The sequence below is a fragment of the Toxotes jaculatrix genome, chromosome 20 (genome assembly GCF_017976425.1).
Source record: "Toxotes jaculatrix isolate fToxJac2 chromosome 20, fToxJac2.pri, whole genome shotgun sequence".
In the NCBI taxonomy this organism is placed as follows: Eukaryota; Metazoa; Chordata; class Actinopteri; family Toxotidae; genus Toxotes; species Toxotes jaculatrix.
Genome location: NC_054413.1, coordinates 321,366 through 347,362, shown reverse-complemented (window position 1 = coordinate 347,362; position 25,997 = coordinate 321,366). Strand labels below are relative to the sequence as shown.

At 54.2% G+C, this 25,997-nt stretch overlaps 1 protein-coding gene across 5 annotated transcripts in view; it reads right to left on the bottom strand.

Annotated features, from left to right (window-relative positions):
* kmt2ca (lysine (K)-specific methyltransferase 2Ca) overlaps positions 1 to 25,997 on the bottom strand; it is a 52,273-nt gene that overhangs the window by 3,443 nt on the left and 22,833 nt on the right. For 2 of the 5 annotated variants that reach the window (XM_041065338.1, XM_041065341.1), the window contains 47 exons: positions 25,803 to 25,880; positions 25,197 to 25,232; positions 24,597 to 24,740; positions 24,416 to 24,448; positions 23,738 to 23,863; positions 23,199 to 23,534; positions 22,696 to 22,769; positions 22,220 to 22,453; positions 21,196 to 21,330; positions 18,877 to 19,480; positions 17,868 to 18,784; positions 17,464 to 17,748; positions 17,012 to 17,364; positions 16,747 to 16,934; positions 16,166 to 16,612; positions 15,503 to 15,894; positions 15,263 to 15,374; positions 14,698 to 15,099; positions 13,153 to 13,267; positions 12,776 to 12,848; positions 12,528 to 12,591; positions 12,036 to 12,268; positions 11,275 to 11,730; positions 10,657 to 10,764; positions 9,625 to 10,578; positions 9,259 to 9,531; positions 8,915 to 9,103; positions 8,275 to 8,436; positions 8,029 to 8,158; positions 7,724 to 7,847; positions 7,054 to 7,229; positions 6,703 to 6,815; positions 6,363 to 6,500; positions 5,774 to 5,825; positions 5,376 to 5,668; positions 5,001 to 5,213; positions 4,803 to 4,924; positions 4,519 to 4,714; positions 4,222 to 4,431; positions 3,726 to 4,105; positions 3,455 to 3,567; positions 3,014 to 3,150; positions 1,809 to 1,936; positions 1,406 to 1,607; positions 1,184 to 1,300; positions 857 to 930; positions 651 to 759 (listed from right to left, as the gene is read on the bottom strand). In XM_041065338.1, coding sequence (XP_040921272.1) covers positions 651 to 759; positions 857 to 930; positions 1,184 to 1,300; positions 1,406 to 1,607; positions 1,809 to 1,936; positions 3,014 to 3,150; positions 3,455 to 3,567; positions 3,726 to 4,105; positions 4,222 to 4,431; positions 4,519 to 4,714; positions 4,803 to 4,924; positions 5,001 to 5,213; positions 5,376 to 5,668; positions 5,774 to 5,825; positions 6,363 to 6,500; positions 6,703 to 6,815; positions 7,054 to 7,229; positions 7,724 to 7,847; positions 8,029 to 8,158; positions 8,275 to 8,436; positions 8,915 to 9,103; positions 9,259 to 9,531; positions 9,625 to 10,578; positions 10,657 to 10,764; positions 11,275 to 11,730; positions 12,036 to 12,268; positions 12,528 to 12,591; positions 12,776 to 12,848; positions 13,153 to 13,267; positions 14,698 to 15,099; positions 15,263 to 15,374; positions 15,503 to 15,894; positions 16,166 to 16,612; positions 16,747 to 16,934; positions 17,012 to 17,364; positions 17,464 to 17,748; positions 17,868 to 18,784; positions 18,877 to 19,480; positions 21,196 to 21,330; positions 22,220 to 22,453; positions 22,696 to 22,769; positions 23,199 to 23,534; positions 23,738 to 23,863; positions 24,416 to 24,448; positions 24,597 to 24,740; positions 25,197 to 25,232; positions 25,803 to 25,880 — 10,550 coding nt within the window. The remainder of the gene's footprint in view (positions 1 to 650; positions 760 to 856; positions 931 to 1,183; positions 1,301 to 1,405; positions 1,608 to 1,808; positions 1,937 to 3,013; positions 3,151 to 3,454; positions 3,568 to 3,725; positions 4,106 to 4,221; positions 4,432 to 4,518; positions 4,715 to 4,802; positions 4,925 to 5,000; positions 5,214 to 5,375; positions 5,669 to 5,773; positions 5,826 to 6,362; positions 6,501 to 6,702; positions 6,816 to 7,053; positions 7,230 to 7,723; positions 7,848 to 8,028; positions 8,159 to 8,274; positions 8,437 to 8,914; positions 9,104 to 9,258; positions 9,532 to 9,624; positions 10,579 to 10,656; positions 10,765 to 11,274; positions 11,731 to 12,035; positions 12,269 to 12,527; positions 12,592 to 12,775; positions 12,849 to 13,152; positions 13,268 to 14,697; positions 15,100 to 15,262; positions 15,375 to 15,502; positions 15,895 to 16,165; positions 16,613 to 16,746; positions 16,935 to 17,011; positions 17,365 to 17,463; positions 17,749 to 17,867; positions 18,785 to 18,876; positions 19,481 to 21,195; positions 21,331 to 22,219; positions 22,454 to 22,695; positions 22,770 to 23,198; positions 23,535 to 23,737; positions 23,864 to 24,415; positions 24,449 to 24,596; positions 24,741 to 25,196; positions 25,233 to 25,802; positions 25,881 to 25,997) is intronic. The other 3 variants (XM_041065340.1, XM_041065339.1, XM_041065342.1) reach the window with 3 other exon arrangements.

The following is a 25,997-nucleotide window of genomic DNA, read 5'->3' as shown; positions in this document are numbered from 1 at the left end:
GATCGATGACAGACTGATCGATGGCAGACTGATCGATGACAGACTGACTGATCGATGACAGACAGACTGATCGATGACAGACTGACTGATCGATGACAGACTGATCGATGACAGACTGATCGATGACAGACTGACTGATCGATGACAGACTGATCGATGACAGACAGACTGATCGATGACAGACTGACTGATCGATGACAGACTGATCGATGACAGACTGATCGATGACAGACTGACTGATCGATGACAGACTGACTGATCGATGACAGACTGATCGATGGCAGACTGATCGATGACAGACTGACTGATCGATGACAGACTGACTGATCGATGACAGACTGACTGATCGATGACAGACTGATCGATGGCAGACTGATCGATGACAGACTGACTGATCGATGACAGACAGACTGATCGATGACAGACTGACTGATCGATGACAGACTGATCGATGACAGACTGATCGATGACAGACTGACTGATCGATGGCAGACTGATCGATGGCAGACTGATCGATGGCAGACTGATCGATGACAGACTGAGCGATGACAGACTGATCGATGGCAGACTGATCGATGGCAGACTGACTGATCGATGACAGACTGACTGACTGACTGATTGATCGATGGATCGATGGATCAGTGTGCTACCTCCTCTCCTCTCTGGATGCGTCTGCAGGAGCTGATGATGATCTTGTTCTCCCTCTCCACTGTGACCACCTCTGTGATGCAGTTGGGAGCACATGAGTGGTTGATGTACCTGTCAATCACAGAAGGGTCGAGGCTTCAATCACAGCTGGAAAACTGATCAATAAATAAACACCGAGAAGAACTGAGCCGGTCTGAGCCGGTCTCACCTGGCAGGTCCTCCAGTGATGGTGGCGTCGATCACGTAGTCGTTGTCGATCCGAAACATGTAGACGCCACGGTTCTACACACACACACACACACACACACAGAGAAGACAACATGAGTGTACTGAACAGGGTGTGTGTGTGTGTGTAACACTGATGAGTGTGTCTGTTTGAAGGAGCCGTCACATGAAGACGTGTGCTTTGTGTCAGTTCTCTGGGACAGAGATCTGATTGGACGACGAGGACGAACGCTGAGGTGTGTTTTACAAAGACTCTGTCAGGTGGAGGGTGGAGTGTGTGTGTGTGTGTGTGTGTGTGTGTGTGTGTTACCTGTGACTCGTACAGCCTCTCCTTGCGATTGGCCACTTCACTCCTGATGATGGTGCCGATGTACTCGATGACCATGGTGCATTTCTCGATGTCTCTGGCAGCGTACAGACCCAGACCCTGCACACACGCACACGCACACACACACACAGACACACACACACAGTCAGCGACCTGTCCATCAGCCAGCAGTCCTGTGTTCAGTCCTGTGTTCAGGTGTCTCACCTGGATGCGAGAGCGGGCCAGGTACACGTTGCTCTTCCACTCTGCCTTCATGCGTCGGTACTGGGACGACTTGGAGTGGCGTCCCTGGTGAGCTCCGGCCACGGACTCCCCCGGAGACAGAGAGATGACGCCGGGAACGAGGCCCACGATGGAGCCCACCGAGCCCTGACACCTGGGAGCGATGCTGGTCAACAGGTAGGGTCTGACGCAGACAGAGAGCGCGAAGGCAAACGTGTCACAGATACACGACAACGTTAGCAACTTTATCGATCCACACACACAACAACAGGACAGAAAATCACAGAGGACATCACGTCCACTTTGATTAATTGATGATCAGATGATTTCTTTTCCTCCGATCAGCTGATCAATCAATCAGTCGATGCGGCTCTGGTGAGATTACCTCTTGGCCTGACAGGCTTTAGGCTCAGAGCGGGCTGAGCCTGACGGGTTGAAGGCCAAAGGCCACTCCATGAGAGGATTCCTGCCGTAACGGAAGGTGTAACGTTCACAGGCCTCCACACCTGGTAACTGCACACACACACACACACACACACAGAAATACACACAGACACACACACACACACAGAGTCAGTCTGAGTCTGGATTACATGTCTGAATGTGTGTGTGTGTGTGTGAGTGTGAGTGTGTCTGTGTGTGTGTGTGTGTGTGTCTGTGTGTGTGTGTGTGTGTGTGTGTCTGTGTGTGAGTGTGTGTGTCTGTGTGTGTGTGTGTCTGTGTGTGTGTCTGTGTGTGAGTGTGTGTGTCTGTGTGTGTGTCTGTGTGTGTGTGTGTGTGTGTGTGTGTGTGTGTGTGTGTGTCTCTGTGTGTGTGTGTGTGTGTGTGTCTGTCTGTGTGTGTGTGTGTGTCTGTCTGTCTGTGTGTGTGTGTGTGTGTGTCTGTGTGTGTGTGTGTGTGTCTGTGTGTGTGTGTGTGTGGGTCTCTGTGTGTGTGTGTCTGTGTGTGTCTGTCTCTGTGTCTCTGTGTCTGTGTGTGTGTGTGTCTCTGTGTGTGTGTGTCTGTGTGTGTGTGTGTGTCTGTGTGTGTGTGTGTGTGTGTGTGTGTGTCTGTGTGTGTGTGTGTGTGTGTGTGTGTGTGTGTCTCTGTGTCTGTGTGTGTGTGTGTCTCTGTGTGTGTGTGTGTGTGTGTGTGTCTGTGTCTGTGTGTGTCTGTCTCTGTATCTCTGTGTCTGTGTGTGTGTGTGTCTCTGTGTGTGTGTCTCTGTGTGTGTGTGTGTGTGTGTGTGTGTCTGTGTGTGTGTGTGTGTGTGTGTGTGTCTGTGTGTGTCTGTCTCTGTGTCTCTGTGTGTGTGTGTGTGTCTCTGTGTGTGTGTGTGTGTGTGTGTGTCTGTGTCTGTGTGTGTCTGTCTCTGTATCTCTGTGTCTGTGTGTGTGTGTGTGTGTGTGTGTCTGTGTGTGTCTCTGTGTCTCTGTGTGTGTGTCTCTGTGTCTGTGTGTGTGTGTGTCTCTGTGTGTGTGTCTGTGTGTGTGTGTGTGTCTGTCTGTGTGTCTCTGTGTCTGTGTGTGTGTGTGTCTCTGTGTCTGTGTCTCTGTGTGTGTGTCTCTGTGTCTCTGTGTCTCTGTGTCTCTGTGTCTCTGTGTCACATACAGACTCTATGATCCTGGTCACTGCAGACGTCGTCAGACCAAACAGATCTTCTCCTTTCAGATAAACTGGGAACAGCTTCAGAGTCCCACTGGAGGATCTCATCTGTGATACTGGTTCCAGTATCTGGTCCCACACAGCTGCAGAGACAGACACAGAGATGAAGTCTCAGTACATTCACTCCAACACTGTACTGGACGTCTTACTGTCCCACATCAGTCTGGATCCTGTGGTGAGAGACTGAGGTTTCACCTGGACAGTTTGACGGACAGAGACATTTATTTGGTTTATTCTCTTTATGAACTGTGATATTTACATAGTGTAAACATTCCACAGTCTTTATTCTTCAGTTACTGAACGATGATCATACGTGCTCCACACACTGAACATGTGATGACTTCATTTCCTGTTTCTACAGGTAACACTGCACCTGGAGACGTTTACCTTTAGGTGTTGGTCCGGTCAGAATGAGGTCATCGTGTCCCTTCTCCACCACCTTGACTTTAAACAGCGGCTGACCGTCCCGGTCCTCGATGCAGCACATGTACTTACAGCGTCTGGAGGAACAGAACTCATGTTAAACAACATGTAAACTAAACACGGATTGTTTCCAGCAGCCGTCATCACACGTAACGTGACCATGGAGGGGCCGTGTTCACGTCACGTCTTTACACAGGTCCACAAACACCCTCAGAGTTAGTCAGCGGGGGGTCACCTGCTGCTGTGCCGCATGCTCCAATAGATGCGGTTGGCATGGTAACCGACGGGGAAGATGGCAGACTCGTTGTGGAAAGCCTTCATCTGCTGAGGGAGGAGCCTGCCGACGGCACGGAACAGCAGACTGCCGACGCGAAAGGTGTGCTGCCGCTCGCCGCGCTGCACCACGGCGGCGATCTGCCGCGCCTCGTCCCGCTGCACATACACCCGCCGAAACACGGAGAAGCACCGCAGCTCTGAGTCATACGGGTCAGAGGTCACCAGCGCCGCCGGGTCAGGGGTCTGCCCCGGGGTGGAGGAGGGGGAGCCGCTGGAAGACCTGTCCCCACTGAGAGGAACCGTCCTGGGCTTATGGAGGTGACAGAGCATCGTCTTATCCTGGAGGACACAGAGCAGAGACAGTGTCATGGAGTCGCTGAGCAGGTGTGTGTGTGTGTGTGTTCCTCAGGTGTGTCCCTCCCCTTCAGGTCCTGCAGTGCTTCACAGTGTGTTACCTTGAAGAAGGTGCAGTGGGCCTGCAGAGCGCAGGTGAAGTGGTAGGTGTTGGTGCAGCGGAGGCGGTTGCAGCCACTCGTGGCTCCAGTCTGCTGACAGTGAGCGCAGCGCAGAGTCAGACCTCGTCTCAGAGCCAGTTCCACGTTGATCAGAGCGCCGGCCTGAGTCTCATACACCTCACTGGACCACAGAGCGCAGTTCAGGTGGACCTGAGACGGAGACAGACAGGTTAACAACTGAGACCCTGCGGTCCAGAGGACAGGCCAGTACTCATGAGTAGAGCCCAGCAGACTCACCCACAGGTCCAGGTCCAGGTTCAGCAGCCTGGCAGGTCCGTCCGTCTGTCCGTCTCCCTGCTGATGACAGAAGCAGCACCTCCGCTGGTCTTTGGGTAATGGCTCAGGACGAAAACACGCCCCTAACCTTTTCAACAGCACGTCCACTTCCTCCTCCGTTGGCATGGCAACTGCCTCATTAGGGATACAGGGGCCCCTGGGTAAAAAGAGAGACATACAGGTCAAGGCCCAGTGTGATGCTAACCGGCTAAATGTGATGCTAACCAGCTCAGTCTGATGCTCACCGGCTAAGTCTGATGCTAACGCTCCAGCGTCTCCAGCGGGAACTCTTCATCCTCTTTACATGGCGAGACAAGTCCTCTCCATCTGGGACGGCGCGGGGGCGGGGCTTCAGCTTCACCTTCACCTAGAAATCAATCAGTCTATGGTCAGATCAATCACCCAGAGGATCCAATATTAATACAGTCAGAGGCCACACCCACCTTCAGGCTGTCTATGCGGGGCTTGGTCTCCATGGTGATGGCGGAGGCAGGAGGGAAGGATAGTGTTGGGGAGGAGGAGGAGGTTGGGGGTGGAGTGGGGGGAGTGTGGGGGAGGGAGTGCACAGCGATGGAGGACATGTTGTTGGTGTACTGGTGCTGGCCTCTGCTGGGAGGGGGAGCTTCAGAGTCAGACAGCAGGACGGGGACGGCAGGCTGAGGACGGACAGAGAGACAGATGTTATGATGTCATAAACCTCTGTCCTGTCATTAGGTGTCCCCGGGTGTGTCCCTCCTTTTAAAGTCCCCAGGATTCAGAGGTGTGGTGTCCTTTGTCCCCGTTTCCTGATCAATAACCAATGATCAGTGACCTCTCACCTTGTGTCCAGCCGATCTGCTCTGTGGGTCAGACGTGTAGAGAGCGGAGCAGTGTGGACTGCAGAACACCAGGCTGGACCCAGGTCTGGACGGACCCTCCTGAAACACACACAGACTGTGACTTCCTGTGTGACGCAGTGTCACCTTCTCACTGAGTCGTCTGCGGAGTCCGACCTGTTTGAGCTCTCTGACGACGCGGACGCCGTTTCCCAGCAGCACTTTGCAGTGGCTGCAACTCTGAGGCCTGGCAGCAGCAGCAGAGCAGCCATGTTGGATGTAGTCCATCCTGACTCCTGGAGGAAACACACACACCTGTCAATCACACCTGTGGGGCGGCGGCAACAGAAACACCACAGGAAGAACAGGTCCAGTGTCAGAGTGTGTGTACATGTACAGACCAGTGTTTCCTGCTGCAGGTGGAGGTCTCTGATGTCTGCTGCCTGATGAACCCTGCACACACACACACACGCACACACACGCACACACACACACACACACACACACACACACACACACACACACACACACACACACACACACACACACACACACACACACACACACACACACCATCATTGTTTACACAGGCAGAACCAGAATCAGATTTATCTGTGCATACAAATAAGGAATTTGACGGTTTTTTTTTGCTCTCAGGCAGAACAGGACAACAACAACACAACAACAACTTTTATTTATTTATTTTTCACAAACACCAATGGTGCAATGGGTCAGTGTGAATGTGGACAAAGCAAAAAAAGCATACATGTATATTCGGACTGTTGAGAGAAGGCGTGGGCTGTAGTGCAAACAAAAACATGCTGAAATGAAGTCGTGGAAAAACCAGTTAAACCAGCAGCTTCAGTTACTGGTCAGCAGTTTAAACCACATTCAGAACAATGAGGGAACATTTCATTAGCTGCCTCTCTCACAACACACACACACACACAGTAGAGATGCATGACCACCTGTGTGGGCGGGGCTCCTTACCTGTGTGAGCGGCACTCGCACTCCGGCCAGCAGGGCCAGAGAGCTGCGCTCGGCGCCGGCCGCTCGGCTCAGCTGGTAGTCGACAGGGACGGGGACCCGCAGCAGCTCCGCCACCGCCGCCATCACTCCTGCAACGTTCTGGAAACGGCGATGTCATCAGAAGGGAGGGGCTACTCATGACTTCAGCTACCACATTCCTCATTTACAGTTTGTCATGTAACTGAACTCAAAATGAGTCCGAGAAAATATTTCTGTTTCACAGGAAAAGGAAACACTGGGACTGATGGGAAACAGGAAGCTGCGACAATTATTTATTTTTATTATCATGAAAAATTATTACCTGAGCTGCAACAGGGTTCAGGGTTATCGCTATGGTAACCAGGTCTGTGTTAGAGCAGGATGGAGGACCCTGAAGGTTAGGCTCCGCCTTCACTTCCTGTTTCACTGCAGAGCCTGGAGACACACACACACACACGCATGCACACACACACACACACACACACACACACACACACACGCATGCACACACACACACACACACACACACACACACACACACACATGCACACACACACACACACAATCAGAAATGACTTTTATCTTAAACAAAATTTAATAATTAACTGAACAGGAAACAAACATCTAAACAACCAATCAGATCAGAAGCCTTTTCACACCGGGGATCACCGACCTTTTCCCCAGGCGCAGGGCATGATGGGTATTGTAGGCGATGGGCACGGCGAGGGCGGCTCCAGCTTGATGAAGGAGAGGTCAGGGTACCTGCTGACCTCCACGTCCGACACGCTCTCCGGAGACGAGGACGGGACGAAGCCGTCTGGGCTGTCCCGCTCCGACGAGTCCTGGACCCTGAGCGGGAAAACACACGAAGAAGAAGGACGAGTCAGAGCAACAGAAGAAGAAGAAATTCATCTGCAGGTTTAACTTTCTAAAGTGGTGAAGATTTCATTTTTAGAAATCGAGGATTTTCCCTCCTCAGCTTAAAGCTGCAGCTTCTGTCTCTGACAGTAACGAACACGAAGACGAACATTCACTTCATGTTTCTCCTGAAACGCTGGACGTGTAAAGTTGCTCCTGCTGCCGCGCCGTTTGGAATTTCAAGTTTTCTTTTCTTTAAAACTCAGTGATCAGCTCGTACACTGTGGAGCTCTGGTACGTTGATGAAGAATCAGGCCTCGTTTACCTGTTTTCCACCTGTGTGCATCGCTCTGATACACTGATACAGTGAAGGTACATGTCATGTGTTACTGTTCATGTGTGAATGAGGAGAAAGTTTCATGACTGATTCTCAACTGTTCGAAAAGAAACGAGGTCCTGAGGTGTCCACAGTGGGCGGGGCTTACCTGAGCTCCTCCTGGTTGTTGTGGGGCGGCGTTGGCAGTGAGGCGGGGACGTCTACAGTCTTGGGGGCGTGGTTTAAAGCTAAAAGCTCCTCCCCTTTCTGCTTTAGACCTGGCACACCTTTGACTGAGGTAAAAACACAGTTACACTTTAAAACCAGCTGCTGCATCTTATCTTTATTTTATGTTTGCATGTGACAGTATGTGGCCAAATGTATGTGGACAGCTGAACACGTCTGATGGAGACGCTGCTCTGAAACACTCCTCTGGTCTCTGACCCAGCTGCTGCACTGAGTTTGTTCTCTAACCTTCCTGCTCGGTGATGTCCTTACTGAGCTCCTCTGTCGTGGCGAAGCCGTTCACCAGCTTCTGCCTGGCAACGGGCGGGGGCGTGGGGGGCAGGGAGGCTGGAGGTGTCGGGGGGTTACTGAGGTTATTCTGTGGGGGGAGGGGAGGGTGAGAGGGTGAGAGAGAGAGCGAGGTTAAGTTAAATGATTCTTCTCCTCAGTTTAATCAGACAGTTAAACGTGTGTGTAGCAGCACAGCAGCAGCACCTTGTATATGAGCTGGGAGTAGTAGTCGGTGACTCCGTCCAGGCAGGCGTTCCCAAAGGACCCGGTCAGTCTGGAGTCTCTGCCCAGAGACGAGCTGCCGTACGGGGGGAACAGACTCAGATCCACCCCCAGCACCGGCTCCATGAGGGGCAACACTGACAGCTGGGGGGGGGCAGTAATCCACAATGAATTCATAATGAACACAGTTCATAAGCTGTCAATAACAATACTGAAGACTGGAGATAAGAAGAGGAAGTCGAGTTCTCCATTCAGAGTCCAGACATCGTCTGATTCCAGGTCCTCCAGTGTCACAGTCACTCACTCACTTTGAGCATTAGACGTCTGAAGATGTCAACGAGGACTGGGACAATTTCACTGATATAAATAAAATCAATCTTTGATTAACTGAGGAAATAACTGAGGGATCGATCAATAACAACCGAACCTCAGAGTTTAATTTCACTGTGAGGAGAAAACGATCTGGAGGATTTTAATGTTTTCAGATTGAGAAAGGAAAGAGGAAGGAAGGACGGAAGGAAAGAAGGAAGAAAGGAAAGTAAGTTAAGAGTGTTTCACTCTGAAAAGCAGTGAAGGTGCATTCATGGAGGAGACTGGCAGATCACAGGTGGTGTGGGTCTACCTGTCTGAGGTGTGTCATCAGCGGGTCGTCGGAGGAGGAGTGGAGCGTCTTCTCCTCCTCCTCTCTCTTCCTCCTCTTGTATTTGGGAGGAGCTCTGTCCTTCTCGGGCCGGGCAAGTCTCTTACAGCGCTGAGTCTTCTTCCTGCTGGAGGAGTCCAGCTGGTCTGGGCCTGGACTGTCCATCGTCACCTGGAGGAGGACACAGGTCCACACATTAAGCTCTAACAGCTGTAATCAGACAGCAGGAACCCAGAGTGCACTCAGAGGAACACGCCACCACTCAGATACCATGAAGTTTGTGTTGTTCTGTGTGAACAGTATTAAAATAACAACCCCCTCCTCACCACATTGCTACAGGAACCAGTCCTGTCCTCCTCCTCAGACCGGGCGCTCTCATTGGTCAGCTGGCGGCGGGCAGTGGGCGTGGCCTTGCCTGTGGGTGACGGCGTGGTGGCCGGGGAGGTCTTGTCCTTCAGCAGGTGTCTGAGGAGCTCCTTCCCTCCATCTCCGTCTTTACCTCCCCCATGGAGAGGGGATGGGGAGGAGAATCCCTCACCCCCACTTTCATCCATCTTCACCACACCTCCCCCGCAGGCTCCGCCCTCCTCCTGCTCCTCCTGCAGGGAAGACAAAGCACAAAATAAAACCCTGAGCTGGTGGATTCCAGCAGTGCCACTACCTCAGATACTGTAAAGCTGAACTGTACGGACCTTGACCTCCAGACGAGCCACAGACAGGGGGCCTCTCTGAGACTCCGTGCCCAGGACAGAGGCTCTCTGCTGGGCTGCAGAACTGACGGACAGCTGCCTCTCCAGCTCGGACGACGGGGCCAGACCAGGGAATGGTGCGTCTGATTGGTCCACGCTGCCCCGAGTGGGCGTAGAGCAGGAAGTGTCGGAGACTGCCGGAGTGAGCGGGGCTGTGATGTCATCAGAGTGGGAGGACAGCGGCGTCCTGGATCCCCCTGCCCCCACGCTGTCATCTCCGTCCCTCTTCCTGTTCCTCTTCTTCTTTGGTTTGTCATCGGGGATGATGTCAGAGTAGAGCTGGATAAGGGAGGCGGGGCCTCCAGAGGAGGAGCAGGGGAAGGAGTGGGGGAGGGGGGTCAAGGGGGAGGAAGAGGAGGAGTCATGTCCAAATTGATGACTCTGACTCCCAGGATGGGAGGGGGTCCTTACTGCAGCGCCCATCGCAGTTGGATGCACCTGTGCCTGGGATGAGGACCCTGTGGGTCCTGGGAGCCTCGGTCTAGTCTGGAGGTTGGAAGGAGCCACGTCCACGGGGGGTCCCCGCTCTGCTGCCACACCAGGCAGCACACCTGGAGCTGGGTGAGCACCAGGGTGCAGGGGTCCCGTGAAGCCCTGGTGGACACCTGACTGTGGGGGGAATGGCAACCCCACCTGGCCCTGGTGCTGTGGTGGAGGTCTGGAGGCTGGAGGGGACTGGAGGAAATCCTGGGGCAGCTCAGAGCTGAAGAAAGGCATCTGTGAGAGACCGTCCCCACCAGGGGCAGGAGCTGGCCCTGCAGGTCCTCCAGGTATCTGCCCCACCCGAGCTCCAGCCGGAGGCATGGCTGCGACTCCGGCCCCAGGACCCAAAGAGGCTCCCAGCAGGCCTTGCTGCTCCAGCTCTAGTCTCTGCTGCAGGACTCGATGGCGCTCCACCTGAGGGCAGAGGAAGAACAGAGTAACTGCTGTGTTTGTTCCTCTCGTGCTCGGGGAGATGACGGCGCAGCGTTTTACCTCCTGCATGAGCTGGACTCTCTGCCTCTCCTGCTGCTCTCTCAGCCTCTCCCTCCGCTCTCTCTCCTGGAAACCTTCGCTGAACGGGTTGTTGTCGTCAAACTTCACCTGCAGGTCATGGAGACAGAGGTGGAGTCAGACATGTCTCTCTTTAACCACAGTGTGAAATGTCTCATGCCTGGATAGCGAGATAAGATGACCTGACGTCTGAAAACCTCATCATGCACGGTCAACAAATTATTCTCTCTATTTTTGTGCAGCATGTTGAGCTGAGACGTTCGATCCATCAGCTGATCAGCAGAAAAATTAACCTGCAACACCTCTGAGAACTGATCTGGTGTCAGTTTCTCCAGTGAGTCAGGTGTTCTGTTCTCTGTCTCTGTGGGCTTTGGACGGCTGGTTGGACACCTGAAGACCTGGACTCTGGGATCATTAGACATTAGCAGCAGATTGTTGGACAGTGAAAGTTATCATTGTTTGCAGCAGTTATTCTGTGGTGTGCTGAAGGCCCTGCAGGCAGGACAGAAGCTCAGGGTGAAGAGGTCAGAGGTCAGAGGCTGTACCACTGACCGCAGTACACCTGGTGACAGTAAAACATCTCCAGTGTCAATGTGTTACCTGGGGTGTGGGGGCTCCGTCCCCTGATGCTCCGTTGGGCCCTCCAGTGGGGCCCTGGGGGCCGGTACTGAAGCCCGCAGTTGGAGAAGCGAGGCTGGGCACAATGACTGGAGGGGTTTGGGTATGTGGCGAAGCCTGGGGGGCGTTAGGCGGGGTGGGGGGCATCTGAGAGGGTAGCTGATGTGGCATCCTCTGCCCCATCGCCCCTGGAGCCCTGCCTCCTGAGGTCCAACCGGTAGGGGCGCTTGGGACGCAGGCCGGAGCTGGACCGCCCCCGTGAGGCTGGATGGACATCATGGGCTGAGAGAGTAAGGTCTGTGGGATGGGGGGCACTCCTACAGGCATCATGGGAGGAGCAGATGGTGGCTGCTGCTGCTGCTGCAGCGCCCTCTGCTGCTGCTGTTTGGTCCTGTAGTCCTCGATCAGCTCGGCATGATCCTTCTGCTGTTTCCGGATCTGAACACACAACCCACACAGCACGCAGTCAACACGCAGTCAACACGCAGTCAACACGCAGTCAACACGCAGTCAACACGCAGTCATCACGCAGTCAACACGCAGTCAACACGCAGTCATCACGCAGTCATCACGCAGTCAACACGCAGTCAACACGCAGTCATCACGCAGTCATCACGCAGTCAACACGCAGTCATCACGCAGTCGTCTTTGTCGTCGTCTCTGAGCTGAGAAGCTCCTTATTCATCTGTATTTCTTTTTAAGAACACAAACATAAGAATGAGGCTCCAGGTGTGTTCGCGTACCTGCTCCAGCTGTTTCTGGACCGCCCCCTGCTGCTCGGTGATGTAGCGGAGCTGGGCGGCGTCCTCCTCTGCAAAAGCTCGGCCGGCCTTCTTGGCAGTTCTCTGTTTGGCCGACAGAGCTTTCTTGGTCTTGCGGTGGGTGGCGATCTGGTCCTCCAGGAGGCGCTGCTGCATCTGCAGGAGCTGCTGCGTCTCCCCCAGCCACTCCTCATACTGACGCCGCTGAGACTCGTCTGCAGAAAACACAGCAGCCTGCGTTTGATCTGGTTCATGAGAAACGCTGCTGCTGCATTTGGAAGATTTAAGCGTTTTTAACAAGATAATAACGTTTGTTGTGAAAAACCCATTCGAGACCAGAAACATGTGTCAACACGTCCGGACACTGGGACACTGACTGTACAGCTCGTTTCTGTTTCCTGTCTGCAGGCCGACCTTTAACCTCTCCTCTGTTTGGAAACTCCATAATGAGCCCGACAGATTTCTGATACTCACTGACGAAGCCTGGGCCGAAGCTGGGGGGGCTGGGTCGCACCATCTGAGGGTTCAACTTCCCGTCCTGACAGGAAGAGAAGACGCTCAAAACTCAGAAGATTCAGAGAGGACGGTAGCGAACGAGACAGTGGATTCTGTGAGTCCTTTACAGTCTGTCTCATTTTAAAGAGGACGTGTCACTGTCTCTCAATGCAGCAGAAATTAAGTTGATTATTCTCATTATGACACATTGTTATGGTTCTACTCACCTGTCCAACCACGTGTGGAGGCTGAGGAGACCCCTCTGGACCGGGTGTCCCTGGAGGTGGAGTCTGCTGAAACCTGACACACACAGAAACAAAGTGGAGTTTATCATCAGTGTGTGTCACTCTCTGTCCTTGCATCAATCATTAAAGGTGATGGGGACAAAGTCCACAGTCGTCCTCTGTTCCACAGTTTATGAACAGATAATCTGAGGCTTCAGTTGGACAAGATAACTGTCTGTCTTGGTTGCAGCTCGGCGTTTGACCCGGTCCACAGCCCCACGAGGACCTGGTCCAATGACTCCTCATGTGAACATCACAACACTAAACATCACAGACGTCTCCTCTCCACTGTGTGTCTCTGCTGCCTCACAGGCTCCTACCTGCTGACCACCATGGGGCTCAGTCCCAGGCTGCCCTGACTCATCACCTTGTTGATGCCCTTCAGAGCCACCATCTTAGCCTTCATGATGGGGTCAGAGATGGAGTCAAAGTCTGCTGGACATGGACACACACACACACACACACACACACAAAAAGTTCACCACGTCTTTTCAACTTAAAAGCACAAAACATCATCATCACAACGTCAGGGTCCAGGTCTGTCGGGGGTCTGGGTCTGTCGGGGGTCTGGGTCTGTCGGGGGTCCGGGTCTGTCGGGGGTCTGGGTCTGTCGGGGGTCTGGGTCTGTCGGGGGTCTGGGTCTGTCGGGGGTCCGGGTCTGTCGGGGGTCTGGGTCTGGGTCTGTCGGGGTCCGGGTCTGTCAGGGTCCAGGTCTGTCAGGGGTCCGGGTCTGTTGGGGGTCTGGGTCTGGGTCTGTCAGGGTCCAGGTCTGTCGGGGGTCCAGGTCTATCGGGAGTCTGGGTCTGTCGGGGGGTCCGGGTCTGTCGGGGGTCTGGGTCCAGGTCTGTCAGGGTCCAGGTCTGTCGGGGGTCCAGGTCTGTCGGGAGTCTGGGTCTGTCGGGGGTCCGGGTCTGTCGGGGGTCCAGGTCTGTCGGGGGTCTGGGTCTGTCGGGGGTCCGGGTCTGTCGGGGGTCTGGGTCTGGGTCTGTCGGGGTCCGGGTCTGTCAGGGTCCAGGTCTGTCGGGGGTCCGGGTCTATCGGGAGTCTGGGTCTGTCGGGGGTCCGGGTCTGTCGGGGGTCCGGGTCTGTCGGGGGTCTGGGTCTGGGTCTGTCGGGGGTCTGGGTCTGGGTCTGTCGGGGGTCTGGGTCTGGGTCTGTCGGGGGTCCGGGTCTATCGGGAGTCTGGGTCTGTCGGGGGTCCGGGTCTGTCGGGAGTCTGGGTCTGTCGGGGGTCTGGGTCTGGGTCTGTCGGGGGTCTGGGTCTGTCGGGGGTCCGGGTCTGGGTCTGTCGGGGGTCCGGGTCTATCGGGAGTCTGGGTCTGTCGGGGGTCCGGGTCTGTCGGGAGTCTGGGTCTGTCGGGGGTCTGGGTCTGGGTCTGTCGGGGGTCTGGGTCTGTCGGGGGTCTGGGTCTGTCGGGGGTCTGGGTCTGGGTCTGTCGGGGGTCCGGGTCTATCGGGAGTCTGGGTCTGTCGGGGGTCCGGGTCTGTCGGGAGTCTGGGTCTGTCGGGGGTCTGGGTCTGGGTCTGTCGGGGGTCCGGGTCTGTCGGGGGTCTGGGTCTGGGTCTGTCGGGGTCCGGGTCTGTCAGGGTCCGGGTCTGTCGGGGGTCCGGGTCTGTCGGGGGTCTGGGTCTGGGTCTGTCAGGGTCCAGGTCTGTCGGGGGTCCAGGTCTATCGGGAGTCTGGGTCTGTCGGGGGTCCGGGTCTGTTGGGGGTCTGGGTCTGGGTCTGTCAGGGTCCAGGTCTGTCGGGGGTCCAGGTCTGTCGGGAGTCTGGGTCTGTCGGGGGTCCGGGTCTGTCGGGGGTCCAGGTCTGTCGGGGGTCCAGGTCTGTCGGGGGTCAGGGTCTATCGGGGTCTGGGTCTTACCCATGTTGGGGAACACAGGGTCTGAGGTGGACCTCTGTCTGATCAGAGCCTGCATCTGTTTCTGCTGCTGCTGCTCCTGACGCTCCTGGTCCAGGAGGTCCTGCAGGAGGAGAGGCTGCTCCTCCAGGAGCAGAGGCCTGGGTTTGTTCTGGTTCTGCACCTGGTCCTGAGTCTGGGTGGACGTTTCTGTGTGTGGAGGTTGGGTCTGGGGGTTGAAGAGGAGGCGAGGTTGGGGGGGTTGAATGGACTGTGGGTGAGGCGGGGCAGGAGGACCCTGAGGAGTTAGACTGGGGTGAGGAGACACCAGGAGACCCTGGGGGTGGGAGGTGAGGAGCGCCGAGGGGGAGGGGGAGGGTAAAAAGGGTCTCTGCTGCTGCTGGAAGACAGACTGTTGACCTGGAGCTAAGAAGGAAACAAGAAGACAGGAGGACACAAGGAGACAGGAGGAGACAAGAAGACGGGGGAAACAGAGGAGAATTTCTGGTTAAACGTCCGCTGATCATTAGCTCAAAAAATAAAATCTATCAAGGTTCAGTTTTTTTTTTCCAGGTTTTTATCCGTTCACCTGCAGCCACAGGGGGGTGAACCCTGGGAGCCATGCCTGACAACAGAGCCTGTTCCTGGACCTGGAGAGCTGGCAAGGTCCCTGAACCAGAACCAGAGTCCTCCACCTTCTCCTGGACGGACAGAAGGAGGGAGCAGGGTGGAAGGTAAATGTGTGAGTGAGTTATTCATTAGATTTTCTTCTTCTTCAATTAATATTCTTATTGATTAGTACTAATAACTAGATAAAAGATGGTAGCACCTTGGTGAGGAGGACAGAGGACCCGGGCTGGCTGGAACCTGCTGCTTTGGTCCCTGAAGCTCCTGGAGGTCCAGGGGGTCTGCTGGTGGCAGGCTGTGCTGTAAGGTGCTGGGCTGCAGAGGGGCTGTCCCTGACTTCTGTCTTCACTTCCTGTTTCACCTGGCCCACCTGGAGGATGTGGCTATCTGTTTTTCTGGACCCACCAGCACCGTCCCTCCTCTCTCCCCCCTCCTTTTCCTCCACCGGCTCCAGGTCCAGCTCCTCGTTGAACATGTCCTTCTTGTCCTCCAGGTTGAGCTCAGGGTCAGCGTAGGCGATCAGGTCGAACTTCCCCGACAGCAGGAAGTCATCGAGGTGGAGGTCGTTCGGACCCAGATCCAGGTCCTCTTTACCTGAGACACAGATCCAGAATGGGTCCAGATGAGGGACAACTGTTTATCAGTTAAACCAAGTTTGAACTTCACCTCATCCTAAACCAATCACACATTTATAATGACTGAATATCTGTTACCAAGTGAAGTTAGCAGCTCAGGCTGTTTGTCAGACATTTCACATTTATCATGCAGTTCCACAGGAAGCAGGCTGAGCCCTGCTCATTTGATCCTGAGGGTGGCGCTAGAGCAAACATCACGGTGAGTATTAAGATGTGACTCGTGTTCATACCGTCCTCAGGGTCCAGGTTCAGGTTCAGGTCAACCAGATCTTTCACCTCCACGTCCTCCAGATCCTTCACGGCCGAGTCCTCCCCCTCCAGGTGCTCCTCCATCCCATCAGCCCCTGGGAGCGCTGACTCGCTGCTCTGAGTCAGAGCTGCTGTGTGGCCAAGCTGCTGCTGGTCCTGCTGGTTCAGATGCTCCACGCCACCAGCCATCACCATCTGCTGGCCCAGAGACGTGTCACCCATCCTGGCCCCCTGACCAGCTCTGACCACAGATGGCTGGGGGTCTCTGGGGTGCAGCAGTGGGGCCTCGGGGTTTGGAGCAGAGGACAGAGGGAAGGGAAGCCTCAGGCGATTCTCGGGGGCGCGGTGCCGAAGCTCAATGTATGGCTGTCCCATGATGCTGTGCTGCTGGATAGGGAGGGAACGTGGGAGGTATGGCTGGGGGACACCTGAGAGGGGAGACAAAGAGACCTCTGAGAACTGGGACGAGCTGGACACTGCATCAGTCATTTCAACACCTGAACAGATAAATAGATAAATCAGATAAATAAATCAATCAACTAATCAATGGTGCTTTTCCAACCTGGCACATGTGGGTGAGTGATGGGAGCAGTGAGGGGTCGGGTGCCGGTGAACTCCCCCAGCATCGGCCTCCTCATCTGGACAGGGACTCCCTCCACAACACTGAGCCCAGATCCAGGCACTGAACCCTGGGGAGGACGCAGGAAGGAGTCCTGGAGAGCTGCTGGAGCTCCTGTAGGAACACCAAACCTAGAAAAGGGGAGACAGGAGTTCAACAGACCACATCATCATATCAGGTCAGGACCAGGTTTCGTCACCCCTCTCACCTCACAGCTGGTCCTCTGATACTCAGCTCTCTGGTGAGACTCTGCCTGGGGAAGGGAACCTCCCCTGGGAAGCCTGACGGAAACCTCAGAGCCGGAGCTATCGCTGGCCCACCGGGCCTCACTGTGCCGGGATAGGGAGGTGGGGGGCGTCCAAACGGGTCTGCTGGTGGAGCGGTGGAGGCAGAGGAGTCCTCCTGAGACCAGTGACGGGGAGTCCCTGAACTAGAGGTGGGGCCGGGTGGAGCAGCAGGGGGTGCGGCTGGTCCAGAAGCTGGTTCCTGGAGACCTTTCTCCTGCCGTAACACGCTTTTCTGCTGCTGCTGCCTCAGAATGAGCTGCCGCAGCCGCTGACGCTGCACAGGGACACATGGAGAACAGTGAGTGCACCCAACAAACCGCTGAGACCTGGACCTCTGGAAATCATAAACTAAAGGAGAGACCACCTGTCCTACCTGTCTCAGCTTCTCCTCGGAGTCACCAGGCTGAGGCAGCATGCTCATTGGTCCATCTAAAGAGGCCACACCCAGACCTGCCATTTCATGGGCTGTTGTCTTGTCCATCTGTGAGGGGCCTGGTGTCATGTGACCCTGTTCGAAGGGGTCGTGACCCGGAGTCTGACTGGCCACACCAGAGAAACCGCCCTCCTCTGACATCCCAGGGTGCTTAGGGGTATGGCTACTGGGAGTTCTGGAAATTGTGTCCTGTTGTTGTTGTTGTCTTCCTGGAGATTGCTGCAACTGAAGAGAGGAAAACATAAATAAGACTGAGAGACGCTCGCATGGCAGCCACACTCTGCTGTCACCTCATGAGAAACAAACTGCAGGACAGGCAGTGTGGACCCTGTGTTGTCTGTTACCTGGTGGTGTGCCGGGGTGAAGGCTGCTGTCTCCCCAGACAGTCCTGGAGCCAGAGGGGATGACCCAGATCCTGTAGGCTGAGGAGTAAAGCTCTCTACCGGGGCCTGGACAAAGGGCTCGGGGGCCTTCTGGGGCCGCGGCGTGGAGGGTTTCTGGGCGTAGGGGTCTGGCGAGGGTCGTGGTGTACCAACGGGCTGGGCATAGGGGTCGGCGCTCCGCTGACTCCCAGGCGATCGAGGGAAGCGCTCTGCGAGAGAGGGGCAGGGCGTCCCCGGGTTGGAGGTGTAGGGGTCAAGGGTTGGGTGGGAGGGGGACGGCCGACGGTTGGCAGACTGCTGGTTGTACTGGTCCAGTCGCAGTGCAGGTGGAGTCGTGAGGTACGTGGGGTCTGAGTGTGGGCGTGGTGTACCAGGAGTCTGAGGGTTGGAGTAGGGGTCAGGAGACGGGCGGGAGGTCAAAGGTGACTGCTGGGTGAAGGGGTCAGTGACATGCTGGTTGTAGTCAGGTCTGGGGGTGCCGGGTGTCTGGGCATAGGGGCTGCAGTGGGGGGAACCAAGGCCTGACAGTGGACTGGAGGGGAAGGGAGGGTCCTGTGACTGGGGGAGGGCAAAGCCCAGATCTGTGGGTCTGGATGGGTCCCTCCTTCCTCCTCCTCCTCCTCCTCCTCCTCCTCCAGTGCTTCCAAACATCTCCTGCTGAGGCTGGTGGTGTGGGGGCATGGGGGCTTTAAATACCCCGCCTTGGACCAGTTCACCAGCCCGACCATACAATTCAGACACCGCTGCACGGAGGTTACCGCTGTTATGTGGACTCCTCTGGTAGGTCTCAGCTGCTCGAATCCCAGCATGCCTGGCTGTGTGGTCAGGGGCCGAGCCAGAGGAGGGGCTCATCATACCTCCTCTGCCCTGCTGCAGTCCTGGAAGGAGAAAACAAGGAGAAGTCACGAGGAGGAGAAAACAAGAAGAAGTCATGAGGAGGAGAAAATAAGGAGGAGAGACTAGGATTTACCTGGCTGGGGTCCAAGGACCCTAGATACGTCGGAGGTTTTAGGGTCGGGGGAGGGTGCAGGGGAACCGAAGGCATCATGGGCCGGGGAGGCACTGAGGGAACTGTGTCGCTGCTGCTGTGGGACTGTGGGACCGCCAGACTGCGAGGAGGTGGGGCGAGGAGTCCCTGCTACCTTACAGTAAGGATCCCAGGGCGAGGAGGGGCGAGAGGAGGGTGGGGAGAACATCTGGGGGGAGGACGGAGGCTGGTGGAGAGGAGAGGAGGAGTGAGGGGAGTGAGGGAGGGAGGAGAACCCGGAGGGAGGAGGAGCTTGCGGCCTTAGGAAGACGTCATCCGCTAGACCTGAACTCTGGCCCCCCTGCAGGAGGAGGTGCTGCCTGGACTGACCCTCCCTGGACGCTGGGGGACAGAGGGGGGAGGCGCTGCCCCCGGCGGCTGGCTGCTGGGCGGGGGTGACGGGGCTGCGGCTGCCGGTTTCGGGGGACAGCCGTCCAGCCAGGCGCTGGTTGGCCAGCAGCTGCTGCTGCCGCTGCTCGTTCTTCACCTGCTCCAGCTTCTGAGTGGCCTCCATCTTGGCCAGCTGTTTACTCTTCTGACGCATTTGCTGAGAGAAAAACACAAACAAAAACAGACAGAGAGGAGGAGGACAGGAGGACGGGAGGACGGGAGGACAGAGACAGGTGTCAGTGAGCTGACTGGTCTCTACATGTGGAGTTAAACATGGAGACATGGCAGCTAGTAATGCTGGCTTTCCCTCTCTCTCTCTCTCTCAGTCATTACTGTGGAGGATCAGTGGTGATGAACAACACGACTAAAACATTAATGACACATGAGGATTTAACATGTCACACTGAATGTGTTGGACAGTAACTCAGTGTGTGAGGTGCTGCAGACAGAACCACGTCCGTCCTGCTGGGATTCTGGTTCTGGCTGGGCTGGGACGGTGGGGGTCTGTTGGAGCTGGACATTAGTCCTCCCTGCTGACTGCTCTTCCCTGTCTGTCTCTCCCCTGCTTCTTCACAGCTGCAGTGACACCAGCTCACAATGAAGACGCTGTTTTCGTCCTCCAGTAGAGACACCTCACACTGAGGGGACAACGGTCCAGGCTGTGGTCCTGCTCTCAGACTGGGACACATCCTGGTCTCAGTGATGTCAGCTGATCACCTGCGTATATCACATCTCTTTTTGTCTGTAACTATGGAGACTGATGATGGCTTCCCTGACCCATAACCCTCGCTGTGAGGTAACATGAGCTCAGAGGTGCTGTCCACAGTGGACAGAGGACACGTGTCTCAGGTCTGTGTTCACACATTCCATTTAGTACAGACCTGAGCAGTTTACAGCGTCCACCAGCAGCCAACTTACAACAACTGACTCCTTACAGCACATGTCCCCTTCACCTCCCTCACAGTTTAAACCCGTCTTCACTGTCTCTGTCCACTTCATGTGTAGGACTCAGCAGAAAAGCTTGTGAATAACCCAGTAAACCCGACCGACCTCTGCTGTAACAGACAGGACGTTTGCAGCTGACACTGAGACCAGGACTGTGTTTACCTGTGAGAGCTGTTCTCAGATCAGTGTGAGGCTGGAGGACGGAGGACGGCAGCAGTCCAACATTCAGAGTGGTTCCCTTCAGAATAAAATCAGTCAGTTCTGAAACAGACTGACGCCACAGACACCGACTCTGGGTCAACTCCACTTAAAGCATCACGTTTTATCAGGGACGTGTTGATCCCATGTGATCAGATCAAACCTTCTCAGACATAAACGTCACTTTGGCCCAGAGACGATGGCTGTGACTAGTCCCGGTCCATGTGTCTGAAACCCTCTTTGGTTTGAGTCTGTGTCGGCTGGGTCAGAGTTTAACACGTCCAGTCGTCACGGTCTCTGTCCTGGAGGCCAGTAAGGTCTCAGCTGTTTTCTAAAATGAGTGTGATGCTGAAAACAGCTGCAGCGAGATCAAACGTTTACACGTCACTTTACGATTCTTCTTCCGTCACCAAGATACTGATACAAAAACATCTAATGTGTGAAGTCTCCCAGAAAAATTTCATTCATGTTCATTATCAATTCAGCTTTCAACTGGCTTATAGATGTCCATCTCATTGTCCATGTCTGTAAACTGGTGTAGACTGAATGTGGACAGGGTGTGGACCGGGTGTGGACGGAGTGTGGACCGGGTGTGGACCGTCCAGGTACTAAGAGTGAAAACTAGAGTGTTCGTGGACCAGCTCAACACTGACCCAGGACAGGAAGAGGATTTCAGAGGGTCATGGAGACAGGAAGTCTGCTTCGAACGGGTTCGCCTTGAGATCTTACCAGAGCCTCTTTGCCACCTCCTGCTACAGATGCCTGGTAGGGACAATCTTTATCTGTTGGTGATTTTAGGGCTTTGCTTTGGGGGAGATTTTCCTGCCTCTTCTTACCGGCTCCCCATCTGTCTTTTACCTCTCCCTTTTCAATGACAATTACATCAGAGACATTAGTTGGAGTGAGTGAGGCTCAACAGACATGCACATCACATGGCACTCATCATCTTCATCACACTCATCATCTTCATCACAATGACATGAGCTCTGCATACTCTTCATACCACTGTAAAAGGGATCTGACCCCCATCACTCACTCGTCCATCTCCCGCCTGTCTCTGTATCCCCCTGACATGCATGATGGTTACCATGGTTATTATTCAGAGGGGGAAACCAACATCATCCTGCCGCAGTAACAGAACTGCAGGTGAAAGACGCGTTCATTAAACTTTATACTGAGAAGTCACGTCAGTGTTGATACAGCCCAGTATCACCTCGTCCCAGCGAGTCCAGCTCCACCAGGGACGGGAGAAACATTTGTCCTTTCAATCCCAAATCATTAGTTTATGCTGCTTTTTCATTCATACTGATACTTTGTGCCTCTTAAAGGAAAATCACATTATTGCACAGTGTTCATTAATAACTTTATCACTAAGGTGAGATGAAACGTGAATAAAACTCACGAACATAAATACCTGAAGTTCGTCTGCCGCTCCTCGTCCTCCCTTTGTCTCCTGTCATTGTTTTTTCACTCAGTTCATTCTTTAGTTTTGTTGCATAGTGTGAAACCCTCTGATTCTGGGCTGCATTAACAATCTGAAGACTGTCCAAAGACGTTTGGTCTGCTCCAGTTTTCTTATTCCGACAGTAGAAAACTGAAGTCTGATTATTTCTGAATATAATCTGGATCCTTTCAGACGAACATTGTTGAGTTAAATCCTGCGTTTTCTGACTGGAGTCTGGTGTTGATTTCTCTCTGGTTCTATTCAATGGGGATGATATGTTAAACACACACACACTGAGACTCTGCTCACCTGTCTGAACTTCCACTCCTGCTCCTGCTCTGACTCTTTGGGCCTCAGTGGATCCTTGAATGCCACCTCTGTCTCCATGGAAACGGGGTCATATGGGCCCGGAGGCAGCGGCGGCGGTGGTGGCGGCGGCTGCTGCTGCTGCTGCTGCTGCGAGGGCGGGTGGCGTTTGAGCGGGTCGTTGGACAGCTGCACCTTGTTGATGCGCTGAGCCGCCCGATTATCCCGAGCTTTTTGCTGCCAATGAGAAAACACCTTACTGACGCAGACTCAAACCCTGGAGACGCCATGAGCTATGATGTGCTGGTGTCGCCCGTCACACAGGCGACACCTTCCTCTGCAGGTGATGAAACTCAAGGCTCAACTCAAGTGATCCAAGACAGTATATTAATTATAATCTGTTGTTAATTAAAGTGGCTGCCATACTTTCTGCTGTAACCAGGACAACGAAAAACTGAAAAGTCGATGATGACACTCACCACGTACGGCGCTCTGTCCTGAGAGCTGGCCTTCCTCCACAGTTTGGCAATCTGCTTCACTCTGGTGGACCAGTCTGACACACGCACACACACACACACACACACAAACACACACGCACACACGCACACACACACACAAACACACACACACACAAACACACACACACACAAACACACGCACACACGCACACACGCACACACGCACGCACACACGCACACACACACACAAACACACACACACACAAACACACGCACACACGCACACACGCACACACGCACGCACACACGCACACACACACAAACACACACACACACACACACACAAACACACACACACACACACACACACACACACACAGTAAAGCAGAGGTCATAACTCAACACCAAATCTGTCAGTGGGAAACTTCTGAAAGATGTGAGATGTTTTTAGTTACAGCTGTGTTGTTGGCTGCTGTGTGTGTGTGTGTGTGTGTGTGTGTGTGTGTGTGTGCGTGTGTGTGTACCAGGATACTGCTCTCTCAGCCGGGGGAAGTTGGTGTTACAGTAGAGGACCGGTGCGACGGTGGCCAGCTCTCCCAGCGTTTCCTCTTTCTCCCACTTCAGCATGCCCCTCTGAGCCGTCGACAGCACATCCTGCTCGCCCTCTCCTGCCGGCGCCTGATTGGCCGAGGCCAGCCCGGGGCCAGGGCCCGGGGGCGGAGCTGGGGCGGGAACCTCAGGAGGGGGTATCCTAAAGCCTGCTGGACCCTGGACGTCGCTGGGCACCATGGAAGCGTTAGGAAAGTGAGGAGCAGCTCCCATCAGGCCGTTCATCAGCGGCAGACGTGGAAACGCGCCGGCTGCTCAGAGACAGAGATTCAATAATCGATACATCTGATCAGTTATTTATTCTGAAAACTCTCCAAACAAAACACGTCGTCTGATGACATCACCTCACCTGAGTCAGAATTTACATCACGTCAACAGACTAAGAATATTCAGAAGCGTGTGTGTGTGTGCGAGTGTGTACCTGTGTGCTGTGTGTGTGTGTGCGAGTGTGTACCTGTGTGCTGTGTGTGTGTCTTGCTCCCAGCAGCAGTGCGTGTGTGTTGGTTCTGCTCTGGCTGGTTGCTGCTGTCTGGACTGAGAACAGCAGTGAACACCTCCTCCACATCCTTCCCCTCCAGCTCTGCACACACACACACGCACACACACACACAGACAAACACACAGACACACACACACACACACAGACACACACACACACGCGCACACACACACACACACACACACACAGACACACACACACACATACACAGACACACACACACACACACACACACACACACACACACACACAGACACACACACACACAGACACACAGACACACACACACACACACCGACACACACACACACACACACAGACAAACACACAGACACACACACAGACACACACACACAGACACACACACACACATACACAGACACACACACACAGACACACACACACACACAGACACACACACACAGACACACACACACACACACACACACACACACACACACACAGAGTATTGGACTGTTGAGAGGAATCATCACAACCAGAGAAATACAGAAACTAATCTGTGCATGACACTGATGTTATTAGTTAAAACTTTGTGATGAAGCACTGCAGCTGTAAGCAGCCGCTCACCAGGACTTTTTACTGCCCAGGTGAGATGAGTGCACTCAGTCTTACCTGGGATCTTGTAGAGTTTGCTGAGGATGGCACCTGAAACAGAACAGCACGTCAGTGATCAGTCAGCTGTTGTTCTTCTGCAGTCTAAGGTTCACAACCTTCCACGTGCACAACAACAAAAGACGAGGACACGAGAACGAGGCCACGTTCTGTTCTGCTAACGTGTCAACTTCAAACTCACCGTCAGTGACCATCTTGTCAAGCTCAGGGCTTAAGATGGCATCCAGAGGCTCCTCCTGCACCGCCCTCTGGCCACACCCACCACTTCCCGTCAGCTCAGATGTCAATGACGTGTCGTTGGCCATGGAGCTGATGTCTAGCCCAGCTGAGAGACGACAGACAGACAGACGGGTTAAATAATATCCTGAATGAACGCAGAGACGGACAGGAGGTGAGCGGGAAGCTGCAGGAGAAGCAGCAGCAGCAGGTGGAGTTAACTGGAGGAGGAGGAAGAGGAGGAGGAGGAGAAGAAGAAGAAGTCTGTGTTACTCCTCCAAACGTCTACAGGCCCAAACCCTCTTCCCTCTTCTCACAGACTGGTACCGCTCTCATTTCTGTATTGCTAGCTTAGCTTAGCATAAATGGAAGCAGGGAAACAGCTAGCCCGGCTCTGTCCACAGATCCACCAATGAAGTGTAAAATATTCAGGGTGGTTTCTGAAGTATTTTCGTTTCAGCTTCCAAAGAGACGTGAGTTCAAAAGACCCCAAAGCTCTGCAGGGGGAGGAAGAGAAAGCAGGTGAGGAGCAGAGGGAGGAGGTGGTTTCCCAGCTGAGTCTTACCAAACGGAGAGGGGGAGCGCTCCACCTGGAACTGACCTGAAAACAAATACACACAGTTATCACCTGAACAGTGCTGCGGCCTGAGACTACACTCCTCCAGCAGCAGCTGTGGGCCAGCCAACAAACACCACACAGCATCCTTACTCTTTCTGTAACACGTCACCACAGCAGGCTTTCCCATCATTCAGCGTCCACATCAGGACGAGTTCAGTCCACACGACCTGAAGAGGTCTCACTCTGTGTGTTTTATCAGGACACTCTAACTGCTTAGATTTCAAATATGTGGTCAGCTTATTGAAATAATGGAAAGGTGCTCCCTGACATGAGGACCTGCTGGTCATCTCAGCAGCTAGCAGCCCAGCTCCTGAGCTTTCAGTCAGACTTCATGGTCATCATCTTATGGAGAACAGTGTGATGTCTCTGAAGACTTTGAGACAAAAGACAGACGTTTGGTGTGAAAGTGTAAATCTGATATTTAGTTTGAAGGTACAGTGGGAGTCAGTGCAGCCTGTCGGACCCAGAGTGCTGACGGTCTCTCACTGTTACGGAGCTGAGCTGCTGGAAAGACCGGCGTGAAGACGCGGTGAGGGGATGATGGGAGTGTACCTGTGTGTCCTGTAGCCAGTATGTGAGGGTCAGTGTTGAGAACATCAGACAGATCCACTAGAGCTTCTTCTGACATGGCTGGATGGTCACACACACACACACACACACACACACAAAATCAAAACACACGTTTCACAATGAATTTCAAACACGAATGAAAGATGAAGATCTGCTGATAAATGAAGAAACAGAAAT